General features: G+C 38.9%; 2 protein-coding genes across 8 annotated transcripts in view; one reads left to right on the top strand and one right to left on the bottom strand.

The window, feature by feature from the left end:
• Positions 1–141: 141 nt before the first annotated feature.
• Positions 142–11,852, top strand: gucy2g (guanylate cyclase 2g). Its single transcript, XM_071463776.1, has 21 exons — positions 142–1,121; positions 1,437–1,785; positions 2,313–2,422; positions 3,794–3,970; positions 4,069–4,213; positions 4,542–4,677; positions 4,761–4,864; positions 5,005–5,408; positions 6,386–6,469; positions 6,741–6,845; positions 7,033–7,104; positions 7,397–7,553; positions 7,669–7,824; positions 8,860–9,037; positions 9,255–9,395; positions 9,608–9,800; positions 10,116–10,290; positions 10,518–10,616; positions 10,877–10,968; positions 11,062–11,169; positions 11,312–11,852. The coding sequence occupies exons 1-21, from the start codon at positions 747–749 to the stop codon at positions 11,402–11,404; spliced, it is 3,453 nt and encodes a 1,150-aa protein (XP_071319877.1). The 5' UTR covers positions 142–746; the 3' UTR covers positions 11,405–11,852.
• tectb (tectorin beta) overlaps positions 4,541–20,168 on the bottom strand; it is a 49,013-nt gene continuing 33,385 nt past the window's right edge. For 5 of the 7 annotated variants that reach the window (XM_071463769.1, XM_071463768.1, XM_071463772.1 and 2 more), the window contains 10 exons: positions 15,810–15,885; positions 15,265–15,455; positions 14,474–14,625; positions 14,293–14,395; positions 13,975–14,078; positions 13,782–13,865; positions 13,512–13,674; positions 12,914–12,992; positions 12,689–12,721; positions 11,997–12,318 (listed from right to left, as the gene is read on the bottom strand). In XM_071463769.1, the coding sequence (XP_071319870.1) occupies positions 12,245–12,318; positions 12,689–12,721; positions 12,914–12,992; positions 13,512–13,674; positions 13,782–13,865; positions 13,975–14,078; positions 14,293–14,395; positions 14,474–14,625; positions 15,265–15,455; positions 15,810–15,885 (1,059 nt within the window). In that variant the 3' untranslated portion in view covers positions 11,997–12,244. Of the gene's footprint in view, positions 4,607–4,973; positions 5,138–5,679; positions 5,955–9,576; positions 9,762–11,996; positions 12,319–12,688; positions 12,722–12,913; positions 12,993–13,511; positions 13,675–13,781; positions 13,866–13,974; positions 14,079–14,292; positions 14,396–14,473; positions 14,626–15,264; positions 15,456–15,809; positions 15,886–20,168 lie in introns of those variants that run through there. The other 2 variants (XR_011685202.1, XM_071463771.1) reach the window with 2 other exon arrangements.

The raw sequence follows: 20,168 nt of genomic DNA on the forward strand, positions 1-20,168 counted from the left end.
AAGTTGAACTTTGACTTGATTTATGAGCAATAATTCACATGCTGCTTTTGAAATTTACTGATCTATACTTGATAAAATCTAATCAGCGACTTATCTTGACAAATCTGACTTAATTGTATGAGATGAGTGTTACACAATAAAATCAAAGATTTACCCAAGAACAAAAGTTACATGTGAGTCATCAAACTATACAGATTAGATTATTATTATAGTCAATACTTTGATAATTAATTTGTCATTTTTTAGCAAAAAAAAAAAGTTTTCAGCCTTTAATGTGAAGATTTCCTTCTTTTTCCTGTTTTATATCATAATAAATTGAGATGTCACATTGGAAAAGAAAAAAGAAACTGAGATGAACATTTTTTGTTGTTTCTAACATTTTATAAAATCAAGCATTAATAGACTAATGGAGAAAATAATCATTGCAGCCCTAATTCAGATTCTACTTTTTACTGTAACTGCAACACATGTATCTACTTTAAGAGTAATGGTTTGCTCTGGCAACATCCACTGAATTTGATGATGGAGTCTTATATAACAGGGGTTTAAAAGGACAAACAGTCTGGTATAGGACACACTCTAATGAAGAACTGCCCCATAGAAAAGAATAGGAAACAATGGACTTAATGCCTCTTTGTCCCTCCCACTCTCCTCCACATATTTACATTGTCTCCTCCCTGAACAACTGCCCAGCATCACCAGGGAAGTTGAGTATTTAAGCCCTGCAGCATCATGTAACTAATAGGATGAAAATGATGCTGAGGGCGGTATATTATTCTGGCAAGAGCCACACATTGGTGCTTCACTTCACACTTGTGTTAAGTGCTGCCGCCGTCATTAATAACAGCACAAATGGGTCTCAGCCTCACAAGCTGCTCATCGGCTTCCAGGTTCCCTGGAACATGTCCTTCCCCTTCAGCGCCCTGCGGCTGGGCTCGGCCATACAGATGGCTGTGGAGAAGGTGAACTCAAATCCCTCCTTCCTGGGGAACTACAGTCTGGACTTTGTGTACATGGACACAGACTGTAATCCCAAAGCTTCCCTGGGAGGATTCATTCACCAGGTGTGGAAAGAAAATGTGTCTGCGCTCTTTGGTCCGGCATGTCCAGGAGAGGCTGAGGTATGAACCGTGATGTGACGTGATGTCTTTAAATACAGAAACTGATCAGTGCATTGGACTTGATTTGTGTCACTTTTTTAGAGCGTAAAACGAGAATTGCACATGTTTCTGCCCTTGATCAAATTCTCTTCAGTATATAAACCAGTCACCCAGTTTATCAGGTACACCTAGATAAAAGTAATGCTTTAAATCCTAAAGATTAAAGATATAAGTTACAAGGTTATTAGGTTTTTGTTGACAGAACAGTACGACTTTCTGAACTCATGTTTTATAGGAATGTTTTAATCATCACTTCACGTTACTGCTGCCTCTTAGGTCACTGGTCTCATTGCATCGACATGGAACATCCCCATGTTCGGGTTTGTGGGACAATCCTCCAAAATGGACAACAGCTATATCTATGACTCCTACATCAAAATCGTGCCACCTCTCAAAAGAAGCTCAGAGGTCCTGGTGAAGACCCTGGAGTTCTTCGGGTGGCGTCATGTGGCAATGATCGGAGGGGGATTAGACTCAAACACCTGGGACAAAGTGGACGCTCTGTGGAAAACGATTGAGGGTCCACTGAGAGCTAAATTCAAACTGACTGCAGCAGTCCAGTTTGACACCAGCAATCCTCAGCTGGTTTATCGAAATATTAAGTACGTCTCAACAGTCGCCAGAGGTAGGAAAAGTATTTCTTCAAGCACTTTTTGGCTCTTTACAACCACATATTTTTATGTATCCGCATCAGCGACAGCCAGCGCATTATGTTTCCATCTATCTGTCCGTCTGTCCATCCATCCCATTCCTGTCAATATGATAGCTCAGTAACACCTTGAGGGAATTTCTTGAAATTTGGCACAAACATTCAACTGGACTCAAAGATGAACTGAGATTTTGATAGTCAAAGCTCAAGGTCACGGTGGCCTCACAAAGCAGTATTATGGCCTTGTGAAGGCAGCGTCCTGGGAACTCCTTCAGGGAATCCCTTCAAATTTGGCACAAACGTTCCCTCAGGATGAACTGACAAAGGTCAAGGTTACTGAGACCACACAAAAAACTTAGCCATAACTCAAAGACAAGGGATGCAACCTGAAACCAGTCTGAGTGGTGGAAGTATACAACCACAAGGTGGTACTTCTAGTTACTTCTGACTTGGCTACTGTTTCTATATTTGCCTAACATTTCCTGTGACCCTCTATCCTCCAGTGATTGTGGTGATATCGAACAGAGAGGACTCGATGGTTCTGTTGCTGGAGGCTGAGCAACAGGGTCTGATGAATGGTGACTACGTGTTCTTTCTGGTGCAGCATTTTGAGGTCAGTGGCACCGTGGTGAGTAAAAACTTTAAAACACAGTTACACAAGGTTAGGAATAAGACACATTAAAATAGCTGTGTGTTATTTGTAATCATTTTGTGGTTATTTGTTGGTTATTTTGCATCATTGTTATTATTATCATTAAAACACCTTCATTATCGTTTTTTTTATCTTACTTGTTGTGAACTGTGTTGTTGACACTATATTAATTATTGTTACTATTAATGATAATAATAAAGGGCATAGAGCCCATTTTTTGCTCCAGTCCTGTTACTGACCATGTCTGATACACTGGAGATGGATAAACAGGAAATAGTTGTAACTCCCCATAAAATCACAAATAAGGATATTTACTTTTTTTTACATTTTGGTTATACAAGCAAGATACAATCTGTTAATATGTCAGTTTTAGAGGTGTTGGTGTATTCCTCCAGTTTAGACACAGATATCAATCTTCTCATCTCACTCTCCGAGACAAAACAAATAAGCCATATTTTACCAGATGTTTCACTTCTGAATGCATCGACTTAAAGAACTGGTTCAATTTTTTTAAAAGTCTGTCTTAAAAAAGAACTAAATTTCCTCTTTGTGTCTTTTAAACCCCTTTTCCATTGGTCAAAAAAACCACTAAAACCTGCTAACATTGGGTTTTTGTCAGCAATGGAAACAGGTACAGTCAGCATTCACACTCACAACCGTCAAATGCAGTAGATGCAGGTATTTATCTCCCTCTGATTGGCAGATTGAACCCGCTAATTTTTGCCCCTTTTTGTGCTGAAACGTATACATTATAGCTAACATCAACTCTTTGAATCTACACATGGGCATCTGTGTATTGTTTCAAGACAGACTTGAAAAAAATGTGAACCTACACGTCCACTGATTCTAGAGGCTGACAAAAGCAGGCGAGCGTTGAGTTTGTCAACTGTTGCTGGCAGATTTTACCAGCTGTAGCCAGCAAGCCAATTAAACTAACGTTAGCTCCATTAGGTTGGTTGAAAACGCCATCTCCAGCTGACATTTTAAGTTTAAGTTAGTTTCCAGCTGACTTGTTTTAAAACGATCATCCTGGGAAAGGGGTCTGAGCACTTGGTATTGTGCCAAAACACTACAACTATAAACAAGCCCCAGGGGAAAAGTTAGCACTCTAACCTGTTGATTCATGTAGAAGACAAAGAAAAAGCATTGTTCTTGTATTGCAGTGTAGAGACAGTTGTTTTGTTTAATTTGACAGCTTGTAATCACTTACTGTACCACACATGTACAGCCTGAAGTTAAATCTTTCCTATCAAATGATCAGACTTATTATCGTCCATATCGCTATACTAACCCGTTTTGTACGTTTATTATATGAATCTTTTCCCTGAGCAGGATAACTTGTGGAAATATGCCCTGAACACAAACCAAGCTGCCATGAGAGCTTTTGACATGGCCTTTATTATTGGCCAGAAATCTTATGAAGGCTATGAGTATTATGACTTCTTTGAGCAAGTTTATGAAAGACTGAAAGGACACCCGTTCAGGAGCAACCTGACATCTAAAAGAGAGGTAATACCTGTGATAATCACACATGTGAAAAATATATCATTCAGGTGTTTCACATTCATTCTGCTGAAAATACTGTAAGTTTATTACTGTTATTTCAGGTGAGCCCCTACTCGGCCTACCTGCATGATGCAGTGCTTCTTTATGCAATGGGGCTGAAGGAAGTCCTCAAAGACGGGAAAGACCCTCACGATGGACAGGAGCTGCTGCAGAGACTGAAAAATAAAAACAACATTCGATTTTATGGTTGGTAGCTGCTTTAATAAATACTGCAATGCCAAGTATATAAGTCCACAAACAGTTTTACACTAAACACACTGCTTTGCTTTTTCTAGGGCAGACGTTTTTTGTTATTAGCTTGTCTGTTGAATAATCAAGAAGATATTATGTCACCATATCAGTGACAATGCCCCGAACAAAAAAACTTACATTAGCATGTTTAATGTGGGAGCTGGCTAGCAGGTTATAGTTTCACTCACTCATGGACTCATTGCAGTGTAATCCTCTACCCAAACACAAGGCTAGCACATCATTTTCAGAGACAGTTTGATGTAGTAACAGCTTGTCATCACAGGTGCCTCAGGACTGGTCCACTTTGACGAGGATGGGGAGAGAAATCTGGACTATTCCATTTATGACCTGCAGCATACAGGAGACACCACCAAGTTTGCGCCCATTCTCCATTTTGATAGTCACACCAGAAACATCCGGTAACCCACACGTTTATACCATCAACTATTTTTTATTTAATTTTTGATAACACCTAAGAAGTTTACCAAAAATGTCCTTACAGGCAAACATCCATGTTTGCTTCTGTGGTTTGGCCCAAAGGACGACCTCCGTCTGATAAACCAGAATGTGGTTTTAACAATGAACTCTGTGAATGGCTGATCAATGGTAAACTAATACAACTGACTTGCCAGAAATACTTCCTTTTAAACCAGTGTTACCCATTAAACCTGCTTTTCTATCAATTTATACTAAACATTCACGCCAGGCTAACCACCTTCATTATTCACTGTCTTGATGGGACACAGACATCACCCTCCTGGGCCTGCTTGTGACCTTCCCCGTGGTCGGTGTGCTTGCAGTTTTGTGCATCGGGGTCCTCATTCAGCAGAAGTTACGACTCCAGACAAGGCTCGATGACTCCTGTTGGTGGCTCATCAACTACAGTGACATCACCATCATTAGGGAGCAATCGGTACGAGCACTAAAGCAAGGTGCGTTGTCCAGTCGAAGAATAATATGTCTGTGTTTGTGTTCACATGCGTGTTTGGTGTGTTTGTTTCTCCCTCAGGGCATTCAGGCTTTATCTCTAAGCACCACAAATAGTCAGAGTGGGAGTGGAGGCTCTCAGTCCAATTTCTCCAACAACAGCTATGGCCTGAGGGACAAGACAGGGAAGGAACATATCTACACCACCATAGGTCTCTACCAGGTACCAGTGTTATTCAGAGTTTAAAGTGACTCTGTGTAGTCTTTGCACAAACAGGGGCCATGAGTGGCAATTACAGGTTAATGGTAGAAGAGTCTGGTCATAGGTTCTGCTTTTGTTTCCTCTGTAATTCCCCACTTTGAGGCCATGTTCCTGAATCAAAATTTCAGCATACTCAGGAGATGCATCCAAAACTTTAATCCAGACACTTAAAACAAATCACTATTTGCTATGACCACCCTTTACCTTTACAACAGCACCAGTTCTCAGATACTTGGCAGATAGGTTGTTCAAAGCATCTCGGAGAACATGCCACAGTTCTTCTGTGGATTCACACTGTTTCAGTGTCTTCTGTCTCTTCATGGGATCCAAGCAAGACTCCATGATGTCGAGATAGGGTGGGGCTCTGTGGGAGGCAGACCATCTGTTGCAGGACTCCTTGTGCTTCTTGTCTCTGAAGATAGTTCTTTATGACTCTGGGTGTACGCTTGGAGTTGTTTTCCTGCTGCAGAATGAATCTGGGACTGATCAGATGCTTCCCTGATGGTTCTGCATGATGGATAAGAATCAATACATCTGAGGCATTTGCACAGTACTTCATCTGGAACCTTCTGGTTTGTAAAACACAGTGAAAACAAGGCAGAACCTTGAACCTAAACCTCACAGGGTTCTCACAGGTTTAGGTAATAGGAAGCTCCAGGTTACGGATTGTTAAGTTCCTGTAGGAAAAAGGTCTGATAGTCAGTAAACTGAATAACTCAGTGTTGGAAATTCTGTTAAGATATTGCTGTTTATCAGATAGACTTGAATGTGTCTGCATTTGAATAGCAAAATGACAAAAGTCAACACTGGACAAGTTTACTTGTGGTTAAAATGACTGAAATGATTTTGATTTAAAATGTATGTATGTAACACTGGAGACTGTTTTCATGTGCTACACTTTCTCCTTCTGACTAATGTAGTTTTTAATTTCCATACAGGGGAATCAAGTGGCCATCAAATACATCAAGAACCCTGTTAACTGCAATTTCCAGAAGCCCTCAATTATCAAAGAGTTCAGTGTGGTAAAGTTCCTCACGCTGTGTTAGATCAAACATATTTCTTGATTTTTTGGTTCATCTGGTTTTTGTATTTATTCTGATAAATGTAAGAACTGTAAAAAAAAATCCAGCTGTGGTATATCTAATTAAACAAAGTCAAATTTAATGTTCACGTGATGTCAGAGATGAAACAAATCTAAACAAATCTTTAGCTTCAAAATGACGTTGCAGATTTTTCTTCATCCATGAGGTGATGTTTTGTGTGCCTAACCATCTAACCATCTTTTTAAGACAGATGAAAGAGATGAAACATGAGAACTTGGTGCAGTTCTTCGGTGTGTGCATCGAACCACCAAATGTCTGTTTGGTCACCCAGTACTGCAAGAAAGGCAGTCTGAAGGTCAGGGTTGCAGCCTGTACTGCATGAGACAGAGATACCTTTACTCCATATTGTAAAGCACCATTGTAACACTGCCACTTTGAAATTCTTGTTTGCACATCAGCTACTCTACGCCATTATGAATTGTTTATATAACCTCATTTTGCATAATGTTATTCACTCTTTGGTATTGTTATTTTTCCTGCAGGATATTTTCAAGGCTTCAGATGTTGATCTGGATGGGATGTTTAAACTCTCTTTTGCTTATGATATTGTAAATGTGAGTCAGTTCATTTATGCAGCATGTTTAAGTTATTGCCATTATTTAGCCAAATTTCACAAAACTACATGGGGCTGAAACAGGACTTTAGAAATAGTGACATCATAAAGAAATAATGATAAATTAATAAATGACTATAAAGAAATAATGATAAATTAATAAATGACTAACTAAAATAAAATTATGTTTCAAAGCCTTCTCCAGAGTGACAGAAATAAAATTGTGATCAGAAAATATAGACATTTTTTCTTTTTTCTTTTAATGTTTTTAAATCTGTGTAATTGTGAACCAGGGAATGGAGTTCATTCACAAGAGTAACCTGAAGTTTCATGGGAACTTGAAACCCAGCACTTGTCTGGTCGATAGTCGGCTCCAAATCAAACTCTCTGGCTTCGGACTGTGGGAGTTCAAAAACAAGATCATCCACCTAGAAAACCCCAGCTATGAAGGTCAGTGGGTGGACTCACAGTGTGATATAAGTTTCATTTGTATTTATGATTATCATTGTATGAATTAGGAAAATGTTTGAGGTGATGACTTGACTCTAACTGTTCCTTCTTGTAGAGATGTACTGGACAGCCCCTGAGCTCCTGAGACAAGTCAGTGTCCCAGCCAATGGGACGCCCAAAGGTGATGTCTACAGCTTTGCCATCATCATGTGGGAACTCATGTATAACTCTAAGGCCGGTCCATACCATGACATTAACCTGGAGCCCAAAGGTGAGGCAGAAATACCTGTCTGGACAGTCTGAAATCTACCTGACTGACATATTTTAAAGGAAACTCGTCCAGGAAAAGGCAAGACACAAAAATGTCACACAACAGACTGGAAATTAAACAAAGTTATAATACATTAAATGGAAAATAGCAAATAACAAGACTAAAGGTATGTTCAGATGGAGAGCGATGTGGATTTACACCTTACCTTGTTGTGCAAATTTGATTAATGGACAGTAGGTGTTAATTTGCCCCTAAAAGCCATTTGTCATTAGCTAAAAGCAGCATAGCTGTAAGCTAGTTAACATCCCACGCAGCGGACGTCTGTAGGGTGTGGTTGTGTTTATGTTCAGCTCAGTCTCTGACTGAACTTAGAACTCATCAGAAACTCTGGTGAGCCCAGAGATATGCACACAATTTTCCCCAAGCTGAAACATTTTCATCACATGGGGACAGATCTTTACATCTCTAACAGTAATAGTATAAGCTAAGCTTTTCTGAAACTAGCGATTGGCTGCACTATGCAAGAAAAACAAGACTAAAACCAAACTGGCTGTACATCTGCACCATGGTGCTTTGAAGTGAATGCTCAGAATGCAAACATACACATGCTTTGCAGGTATATTTACCATGTTCACATCTTACTTTAGCATGCTAATATTTGCTAATTAGCAATAACACAAAGTACAGGTGAGGCTGATGGAAACGATGGAATTAGTTTTGCAAATATTTTTTGCAGGTATTTGTTCATAGACCAAACTATTGGACAAATTAAAATTTTTGACCTGATGATGGTGATAGATGAAAAGGTCAAGGACTCGACAAAGTTATTACAATTCATCAGGAGACCATGAATTTCTACACCAAATTTCATGGCAATTCAATAAATATTTGTGGAGATATTTCAGTCTGTACCAAAGTTGCGGACCAGCTGATCAGCAGACTGACAGACAAACATTACCACAGAGCATAATGAAAAATATCTCAAACCAAACTCTAACACTAAAATTCCTGCTTCTTCCTGCATGTTTTCTCTAGAGATTATTAGGCAGTTGCGGATGCCTTTCCAAGGGGAACCCCTCCGACCAGCGCTGTCTGAGCAGCTGTGTGATGAAAACATCAACGCACTGTTGAGGGTCTGCTGGAGTGAAAATCCCGATCACCGACCACCGATCGGGTCAATACGGAGACAGCTGAGGGACACCAGCCCAGACAGGTCAGGCTACAGACATTTATTCTTCTTACTCAAAATATCCTGAGAAAATAAATTGTGCTCCCTGTTTCTTATTTAGACCCAAAAATAATCACTTGTTCCTTGACCCAAAGATTTACTTTCCACTGAATTTCAGCATAATTTAGCAAAATTTTGAGATTTCCTGCAAACTAACGAACAAACTCCTTAACGGAGGTGATCATGATTTTCTGTACTGTAGTCATGCAAATATACTGGATAATATGGTGGATAAGTTGGAGAAATATGCAAATCATTTGGAGGAGGTGGTGGAGGAGAGGACCAATCAGCTCACAGCAGAGAAGGCCCGTGCAGACAAGCTTCTGTCCAGCATGTTACCAAGGTACCACCAGATGTAACTGCATCAAAATGATCAATATTCTATTTTGTATTTATTCTGTTAATCATTAAAATTGATGAAATTAGCAATTCATGTTAACCCCATTTAAAATATATGACCCCAGTGCCACCAGAATGGGCTTCCATGACTACATCAACAAGCGAGTAGACTCTGACACCCTCACCTTGTCAGTGCTGTTGTTTCAATGGTTGTAGGTACATTGCAGATCAGCTAATGGCAGGGAAGTCGGTGGAGCCACGAAGCTACGACATGGTGACCATTTTCTTCTCCGACATTGTGGGTTTCACCTCCATGTGCTCTGTCAGCTCTGCGATGGAGGTCGTCACATTCCTCAATGACCTCTACAGCCTGTTTGATGACATAATCAAGATGTATGATGTCTACAAAGTAAGGAAAAACAACACCTTTGCATTTTAGCAAAGATATCGGTTTGTTGGTGACTTAAAAATATCTATTATATGCTTCAATAAAACCTAGCTATGGTAATTTTATTGCAGATAATAAGTTAAAATTGTGTAATAAATGTGTGTGTGTTTTTTTATAGGAATAGTTTGTCATATTGGGAACAGGCTGACTGTTTCTACCTGTGTCCAGTCTTTATGCAAAGCTAAGCTAGTTTTAAGTTTAGGTGCTCTGTATAAAAAACCTTTTAATCATTACTTCATTGTCAGTATAGTTTTGTTGTCTTTCCATCTTTACTAGGTGGAAACAATCGGTGATGCATATATGGTAGCCAGTGGTCTACCCATCAGCAACGGCAATAAGCATGCGTTGGAGATATCCACAATGGCTCTGCATTTCCTGAGTGCCATTAAGGTCTTCAGAATCCGACATATGCCTACTGAGAGTCTTGCAATTCGCATTGGGATACACTCCGGTAAAAGACAGTACCAACAGATCAAAGCAATTAAATCTCATCAAAAGAAAAATAAATCTGAATTATTTGCTTTTGCCACTGCCTTATGTTTCTGGAAGGTATTTGGGTGGAGTTGCTTAACAGTTGGGCCATCATGACTTCCTGGTGGCAAAACCTTTGTTGAAGTTTGTACATTTGACATTTGACAAATTCGAAAATGCGTATGCACTTTGTTATGGGTTTGGTAGGTCCAGTGGTTGCTGGAGTGGTAGGCACCACTATGCCTCGCTACTGTCTGTTTGGAGACACGGTGAACATGGCTTCTCGGATGGAAAGTAACAGCCTGCGTGAGTGAACTGAACCTTTGCTGTGTTTATTTTAAGACTAGCTTTTGGATAAAACTTTATATAAATATAGTTTTGGACTGTTGGTCCACATTTTTCATCCAGAGTTAAATATCTCAATAGCTATTGGATAGATTGTCATGAAATTTGGTACACATAATCAAAGTCATATTCAAGGTTTATGACCAAACCTGCAGATATTCTCCTCAACTACAGCTGTCTTGTGTGTTTAATGCTTTAACACTATTTTATATCTTACACAGCCCTGAAGATTCACATATCTCAGTGCACTGCAGACATTCTCATACAGGCTGGATCATTTGAGCTGGAGGAAAGAGGAAAAATTGAAATGAAGGTGACTTACAGGAAAAGTCTGTTTTTTCAAATAAGAGCTACAGCCTTTGTGTTTGACATGTTTTTGACCAGTGTGTGTTTATGCCTATGACAGGGTAAAGGTTGCCATAAGACCTACTGGTTGCTGAGCAAAAAATTCTTTAATCCTACTCTTATTGCTCACAGCTCTCCACCAGCTGACAGTCTCAAACTACAAACAGAGGTACAGAAAAAAAACACTCATCACAGTCCCTGTTTTATTAAGAACAGGCAGCACAGACAAGTTAAGAACTCTGTATTGCAGTCAGTATGTTGTATGTATGTAAACTAATGTTTTGACCTGTTATTTTTCATCCCTGCTCAAGAAACCTGGGGGAGCCAGAGCTGCTGAGAGAAAGACCCAGAAAACCCTGACCAAAGCCCACATGACAGATGGCCTGATTCCAGTGCAGATTTGAAGAACAAATGGTTATCTTGACCATATTTTGGATAAATTAGTAGGAATATCTGGATATATATATATATATATATATATATATGAATGTCATGCAAAACAAGTTTGTTTTCTTGCCTTGTGAAGAGGAGGACTGGAGACAAAATGTGGACCAGACTGAAAACACTGACGTCATGAGAAACAAAAACAATACAACTATATGCTTGAATGAATTAAGCAAATGTCAAAATGGTTATGTATATATTACCATAAATACATTGTCAGCACATTCACCATTGTTCTAGACCATATGATTGGAAAGCAGAAATACTTTGTTATGTTTATTGTGTTGTCATGTCAAGACTTTTTTTTTTTAATTTCTCGACTAAATAAAATTGTTCATTTATTTAGCAACATTGCGAGCAAGTTAGAATTAACTAATATCATTAGTCACAGTTAACCTGGATTTTGTAATAACTCATAAAGACCATTGCAGCTGTTGACACCAGACTTGAGAAGAGTCAAATGTCTCCGTGGGAGAGATATGCTTATTGTAAACTGTTCTTATGCCTTATGCATAATTTATAACAAGAGGGATCACATAAAGATCATACTGATTTAATTTTCAATTCATATTTATTGGAGGAAGCAGTGAAATAATGTATGTAACTTTATCCAAAAGCTTCAATAAATTTTCTAATTACAAATTATATCTGTGAGATAACGAGATAATCAATCATTTGAATGTGGGGGAGGACTGTAATCATACGCTCCCTGAGTCCTGGGTGACACACCCCAGAGTGTGTGTGTGTGTGTGTGTGTGTTTAGGTAAATGAATATTGTGTGAATGAAAATGAAGTTTTTACTACATTCTTGATCCATTTACTAAATCACAACATGTGTTTATCAGGACGAACAGCAGGATGAACAGTGAGGTGCCTGTGAGGAAAAGGAAGAAGAAAATACATTGGATCAAACAACGGTGAAAGAGAAAATATGTTCAAAAACATCATCTGAGGTGTAGCCACTGATGTAATATTATCGATATTGTTCTAGGGATCTAAAGGTTTTTGTAACTTATGAAAATTACATTCTGCAATTTGAGAAATTTTACAGTCAGATTTCTCCCAACAGACTTTTATCTGAGGCAGGACGTAGAGGGCTTTAACAGAGTATTTTGATGTCTATAGAAAATATATTGGACAACTGAATTGAGCAATATCTGAATAAATGAAATGTCAATAATAGGGCACATGGACTTGGACTTCAAATATATTTTTATCACAGTTACTGCATCACATTTGTTTACCTGTTATATGTCCATTATTGGAAGATCCATTACCTGTTGAGAGATAAAGACAATACTGTACATCACACACACACACTCGTCAGCTATTGGAGCAGCTTAAGTTGAAATAAGTTGGCTGACAATGGCGCAAGCTGCTATTTATTTAAATGTTTATTTGGATAATCAAAGATGCTCAAATATCAAAGCAGTTCTCACAGTAAGTCAAGGCAACATGTTGGACTGTACCTTTAATGTGAAACTCAGCAGTGAGGATCCCCCCACTTGGCTCTGCCTCAGATGACAGACTTCTCACAGAGCAGGGGCCCTTCAGGAAATAAACAAAGTAACAACAAAGGAAATGTGGCGTGTGTGTGTGTCTGGATGCAGACCATCACATTTTGTACAATAAAACTAAAAAATGAAAGTGGATTAACTATAAAATATATCTCATTTTCAAGTTAGTTTATTGTTATTGTCCCACAGTTTTGGGAGGGGCTTTACCACCATTCTTAGCTCACGTATCTTCACCTCCCTTAGTGAAGTGATGGCCTTTTAATGGAAGACATTTTGACGTCAGAGCAGGAAAAGCACTGTTGTAAATAACAAAATGATGATGGCTGAATTTCATTTAGCTGCTTTGGTTTCAGGGTCCTGGTAGTGAGCACGCAGGCTCACTGTCATGACTCACAGAACAGAGTCATTGTTAATGTTATTACTACCACCTGTGCCTCTCCCACTTTGACAAGTCAAAATGTCAAAATGCTGTGGGAAAAGAGGCCTGTTGGAAAAGCAGAATAAGTAAATGGGAACATTTTGCTTAAATGTTTAAAAGTTTTGTACTCACTGGCTGACAGACGAGCCTTTCTCCATCACAAACCTGGACCTCACAGTGAAGCCAGACGGTGGACACCTTCTCCAGCCGTTGGAAGCGGAACGAGTTGAACTTGAACATGGAGCGGCTGTCTTTGGCGTTCTCAAAAATAGTCACAGTGTTGTCGGAGGAGCAGCTGTTGGAAAACAGCGTTTATTTCCACTATTACTATAAACAAGTGGAATATAATGTTACATATCTGAGCGGTCTTGAAATCTAATTTATCCCTTCGTATTGAACAACCTGTTAATGATGAGACTCCACCTCTTCCTGTCTGTTGAGTAAGGGGTAGGAGTGGCCCAGCAGTTGTTTATTACAACTTTGAATCTGAGAGGTAAATGATGAACGTGGATCAGAAATCTCAGGGTATCTAAGAATTTATATAAATATGGATTGTCTTTTAACATCAGGGGAATTTAGAAATTGCTTAATATACCTGTTACTTAATCCTTTGGCCTCGATCCCAATGAAAACTTCAGAGCCGATCTCAGAAGTGTCGATCACATAGGGAGCATCCTTGGCATACAGGAACTTTGAATTCTAGAAAATACATTCACTTTTTTGTTTTTCCTCATCTGATGATCATAAAAAGTTGTAGTAGTTCATTAAATACCTGTAAACTATACCTTAATTTTTCCAGACAGATAATGTGCACAGCATTTATTATACAACACATCTAAAGATAGCATCACTGCATTAAACATGCTGCAAAAGTCTTCCACTGGAGACAGTGAAGCTGTGAGCAGCTACTCACCGTGAACACGTTCATAGACAACTGTGATCTAAAAGTGCCTAAACTCCCGTTGTTGACATAAACTGTAGCCACTCTGGAAAAAGCAGAGGGTTTAGTAAAAACACTGCAAGTCATTGGGTTAGAATGCACATGTCATCCACAAAGTGACTGCGGCCGCCTCGCGTCCTGCACTGATGCTTACCTTTGGCTGAAGACTGCGTTATTTACCAGGTAGGCTGCCCGGTACATGCAGCTGAAGGTGTAGTTGACCGGCTGGTTTCTGACTGTGAGCGAAGTATCGTTGGACACGATGGAGTTATAGAAGATGTACTTGGGGTCTTTGCCGGGCATGTACTGTGGATATCAACATCAGAAGGAAAATGAACAATGTGGACTTTCCATAATTTTCTAATAAAAGGCCTCATACACAGCCATGCACATGGTTTTACTTTTAAGATACCAGCCTGTGAGATCTATGCCTCCATCTCAATATAATGGAGATGAATGGAATTTAGTTTGTGGCGCTCCAAGTACTGAAAAATTATATTTCAAAAACTTCTAAAAGCAAATTATATTTTGAATAATCCAGAGACCTCATTGTGAGAAGTTTTTATTGGAACTACTTTAAATGAAAGTAATAATCCCTATGAAAATTGATGACTGTATTGTTTAGATTATCCAGAGTAAAAAACAGATTTCAGCACAGTTTCCCGAAAGACGTGAGATTGGTGCGGGTTCCAAGTTTTTCTGCACACTGCCTCGAATAAAATTCCGGTGGTACAAAATCATTTATTTATATAGTTAGTTGGTTAGTTATTGTTGCCATTAGTTAAATTTAGATCTAAATAAAGAACCTCAGTGTCCTCAGTGGTAGCTATGGCAGACGGGGACTCTGATTATGGAGAAAGATTTGTTTTAAGTGTGTTTTAGTGAGACAACATTATTTCTTTAGTTTGGGTGAACTGACCCTTTAATACCTGCTCGGTGTCTCACCTCAGACAGTGTGCCACAGTACGAGTGGTTTTTAGGTGTTAGGTCGGGGATGATGAAGCGGTAGTAGCCTGGGCTGTGTATCCCAGTGTAACAGACACCACCCAGGGATAACTGATCGATCTCCCAGCCATAAGGACACTCTGGGACATTGGCAATGATGGCATTGGGGAAACATGACACCATAACATAGTCTGAAAGAAAACATAAATATCAAGACAGAATTATTTATTTCTACACTTTCCTGAAACCCATTTAGCTTATTAAACCTCTGTTTCTCAATATTGCAATTACAGCCTCTGCTTATGTTTACATAAAATCTCCTCTGTTGTTCCTCCTGAGCTTTCTCCCTTTTATTCCCTAAAGTATTTTTCTCTGTGTGCGAGTCTGACAGCTGCAATCTTGCACGAATCAAACTCTCAATGAACCTGACAAATGATTAGTTGGAATGCATGGGATCCAGAGGACGTCCAAAGTTTTTTTTTGTTTTTTTTTGTTTTTTTTGTTTTTTTTGTTTAGTTTTTTTGATGGTAATATGGTACAATTACCTGCTTTTTGGGGAGGGCAGGTCCATGCAACAGGCAACAGTACTAGTAGTGCACCAAGAAAGGCCATAGTAAGATGCTGCAGAGAGATGAAAGAATTAGCAATGAGAGGATATTTATGGATAATATATAATGACATAAATAAGACTCACCTGTGGGGAAAAAAAACACCTTGGTCTAGTCTGATGTCAGAGGATCCTCATGGCTCTACCAGCACCAGTGATTCTACCACTCACATGTTGACAACTTGAGGGGGCATTTTATACTGTCACAGGTAAGGGTAATCAACTTTCCCCCATTCTCCCATCTCCGCTTCTCCCCCCTGGCTGGACTGGTTTAAGAGCTCTATTGTGGAGCTGCTCACAAAAGCTCTCTGTGCTGCTCAGACATTGACTTTCAAATGACCAGCGTCTCACAGGATTAGCACTCAGGGTGATTAAGTCACCTTTTCTAGAAATGTGCATACAGAAAATGATCGATTTTAAACAGTGAATACCACACAGTTATGACTTGTATGTAGGCAATGAATGCATCTCATTAGCAACATCACCTTGGCAGAGGATGACAAGACAGAAGTTGCTGCAACTTTAAGCTCAATATCAAGCTCACAGACTTACATTATGTAACATCACTAACACTGCCAACAAATCTGGGAAAAAGACAAACTACTTGAATAGATTTGGAGCCTCTTTTCACCCTGTCACAGTTTATATGTTACTAGAGCTGACAAATGTCTCACATTTTAAAAAACAAATATTGTGTCAAATATTGCAGGAACAAGTAGATTTTAGTACTGTTTCTTATCCTTTATTCAAAGCAGAGATTTGACATTTTGGGAAACATGTTTATTCTTTTCCTGGTGGAGAGTTGATGAGAAGATCAATTTCACTTTCATATCAGGATAGCTTAGCTTAGCATTAAGACTGGAAACAGGGGAAACAGCTAGTCTGGCTCTGTCTGAATGTAACAAAATCCATCTACCAGGACATCTAAAGCTCATTAATTTATATGTTATATCTTGTTGCATACAAATACTAAAGTGTACAAATGTCAAGTCGCTGTTTTACAAGGGTTAGCTGCCAGAAAATCCAGCACATAACCTTATGTGAACCAGCAAATTGGGTTTTTTATGAATTAAACCAAGATATGTGTTAATTTGTTAGCTTTTTAAAGCTAAGCTAGCCAGCTTCTCGTTGTAGCCTTACATTTAATGCACAGATATGAAAGTGGTAACGATCTTTTCATCTAACGTTCTGTCCGAAAGTGAATATACATCACTTTTACAAGAGACACATGTAAATGTGTTACAACTTCTGCGGACAGACCCCGAGGTTAACAGATAAACACGCAGCCCTGTTTCTCTTTGTCCAGGTTTTGTCCAAACAAGACAAAATGCTCAGGAACAGAAAACCATTTAGGAAGCTAAACAGTGCAAACAGACATGTATGATACCTTCAAAATGTGATACTAGCTCAGATAAGAGCAGGCGTACACAAGTAACTCGTGTTCTTAAGCGGATATGATAGGACTGTTTTGCAGCATCTGGTAATATAAGGTTTCTCACGGTCTTGTGCAATTAGATACTGCTTTTGTCTTGTCAGACTTTTCTTGTGTGTGTGAAATGTGCTTTCTCATTGGCTTGTTTATGTCATTTTTATTGGTGTATATCACACCGCCTAAAGCCTTAGTAGCTTTAGCTTTGATGTGGTGATTGAAATTATTTTTGATGTGAGAGCTTGTCATATTTTTTCTGTTCTAAATAAAACTGAAATGTGACAGTATAATTACCTCAAGGGAAAAGCACATCCACGTATCATTTAAAATGGTCACCAATGCACCAATAAAGTTTCAAATCTCTCTTGTTTTTAACATTAAGTTCACAGCATCTAATACCTCCTGGCAAAGACTTAATGATAAGAGCTGTAAAACGATAGCAAAGAGGTTAGACACTAATGTCCTTCACAGAACAATTCAAGTCACCCAGCAATTGAAGGGGCAAACTGCAGACGATTAGCATCTGAATGGGGCGACGGGGGAATTCGTGAGGGGTAGTCCCAGGAAGATACCGATCTAAGAAGGGGTCAGGGGACAGGTAGCGTTACAGCATCTGGTGATGCTAACAATCGGGAGCCACAAGATTCCATCATATTACGTAACGGTGGCCTGCGATCCAAGAAATGTGCTCAAAGGGGGACGGAGTTCATGTGTCTGTTCATGGTCTTGCAGCTGTAGATTTAAAGAAATACTGCTGCAAAGATCCATCTTCTGAGTATGAATCATTTATTCTATCTAAACTTAAAAGCTAAATAACAGAGGCTTCAATCATTCAAATCTTTGTGCTTCATCACCTTTTTCCTGCTTGTGGTTAAATGCTTTACTCTTTGTTAAATTTAAATGCGGACCAAAAACAAACTTCTAGGATCAATCCTGCAGCATTATTAACTTCTACACTGTCTGTCTGTTCAGTTTATTTAGATCAGTATTATTAAACATTATGGCTTTATTGTTGTAAAATCATGACTTTATATGTGAAAATGTTGTTTTTTTTCTCGAAACATAACTAACTTTGTACAAAATATATAAAATACAGTTTTATTCTTTAAACATCAGGTTTTTATCCCTAACAGTGTGGCCCTCATACTCTTTACCCTTTACAAATCTTTGCAACATCTCCTGTATGTTCACCACACAGAGAGCCTCACAGTCTGTTGCTTATGTGTATTTATTATTGAGAGGGAATTATCTAAAATTAAATGACCGTAATAAATAAAAACAAATTACAGAATCATTGCTTTTGGAATTTTAATTCTTTATTCAACATTTATAAGGGTCACTAAATGCATGAGGAAGATAATGTAGAAGACACTGTGGCTTTGTTGAGCTCTGCTACATACAATAGTGCTTTTGTCAAAAATTTACAGAATGACATAATACAAAAACATCCTTGCTGTAAGAACACATTTGGAAATACATACATTTCTTTATATACAATCATATACAACATACTGTATTTACATAATAAATAGCTTTAGTATTAAGGCTGGCTTCAGGCTTTGGGCACTTGACACGTCCAACTCATTCGTTCTGGCTGATAAATAAAGTCTCTCCTGAAAGAGAAAGAAGCTCAAGTTAAGATCATAAGATTTTTTAAAATTTTTAATTAATTTAATAACGTTTTGAATTTAAAAATTATGTTATGTTAATTATGTTGTTAAGCTTACCTAACAGTTGCACATACGAATATATACTATAAATTATACAAACACATAAATTACTATTTAAATATATTAACTAGTATAACAAAAACATCAGTCAGTAACATTGATGACAAATTCTTTTGTAATGCTTTCATCATGCTAGTAACATGGTCAAATTAACCTGTTGTTAACCTTTGTGTATAATGTATGTAGCCTGCCACCTTCAAGTTCCCAGCAAATAGAGTGTGTGTCAGTTAGTCTGATTTGATTAAACCATGAACATTGGCCAAAGATCCTTTATGCATACTTCACTCCCTTTAACTTTGTAGGTACATCGTAAACTGAAGTCTTAAAGTTACTTTCTGGCACAGGGCCAAAAGATTAGGCAATATAGCACAACCTATGCAACCAGGTGAAAAACATTATTGCTCTTTGGTTCTCTTTTGGGCCTTGCTGTGCCCAGCTACCAGTATTGTGACTAATTTCCTCTTAAAACTTAAAAAAAAATTTGCAGCCACAGAAGCAGCTGTGTTTGTTTGCTGTACTTACTCTCTCCTGTGAGATGCAACATTTTCGCGACACAGCAACCCCTCATCACAAGGGCAAATCTGGTTTATGCTGAACGCCAGGCCACCATCAGGCACATAGCAGCTCTCACCACGAATCAGACGTCTCTTGCACACTTGCTCGCCGTGGTGTCGGGCACAACACATGGAGGCCCCACAATCCCTGTCGACTTTACACCTGGCACCTGGGTGAAGCGAGTACTGGTTATTTTAGGTCAGCTCATCTTTTATTTTCAAACTGATACAAACTTATTTAAAGTGAGACTTTACGCGTTTATTGATGCACTCTTACCCTCTTGTCCATTGGGGATGTTGCGGTGACACTTCCCAAACATGCAGCTGAGGCCACGGACACACTGGGCGTCCCTCCGACAGTAGTGGCCCTCCCCTCGTAGAGGGACACACAGCCCAAAGTGACGATCACAGGAAAAACCCCGCCCACAGGCCCTGTCATGGTCGCACACAGCCTGGAGAAAAGAGGAAGATATTTTAATCTTTATGAAGACTTAAAAAGTCGGCCCAAATTTAAGTCCTGCAGTTTCCTAAAAACCCTGCACATTAGATTACGAAAAGACTAAACTGACTTGTGCTTGTGCAAA

The sequence above is a fragment of the Trachinotus anak genome, unplaced genomic scaffold (assembly GCF_046630095.1).
Source record: "Trachinotus anak isolate AG129_WGS33_773 ecotype Australia unplaced genomic scaffold, CSIRO_AGI_Tana_v1 ptg000025l, whole genome shotgun sequence".
Taxonomy (NCBI): domain Eukaryota; kingdom Metazoa; phylum Chordata; class Actinopteri; order Carangiformes; family Carangidae; genus Trachinotus; species Trachinotus anak.

Coding starts and splice junctions, on each gene's coding strand:
- gucy2g (XM_071463776.1), top strand. CDS start 747: ATGAAAATGATGCTGAGGGCGGTATATTATTCTGGCAAGAGCCACACA. Junction 9,038..9,254: donor AGGGACACCAGCCCAGACAG/GTCAGGCTACAG, acceptor TCTGTACTGTAG/TCATGCAAATATACTGGATA. Junction 9,801..10,115: donor AGATGTATGATGTCTACAAA/GTAAGGAAAAAC, acceptor CATCTTTACTAG/GTGGAAACAATCGGTGATGC.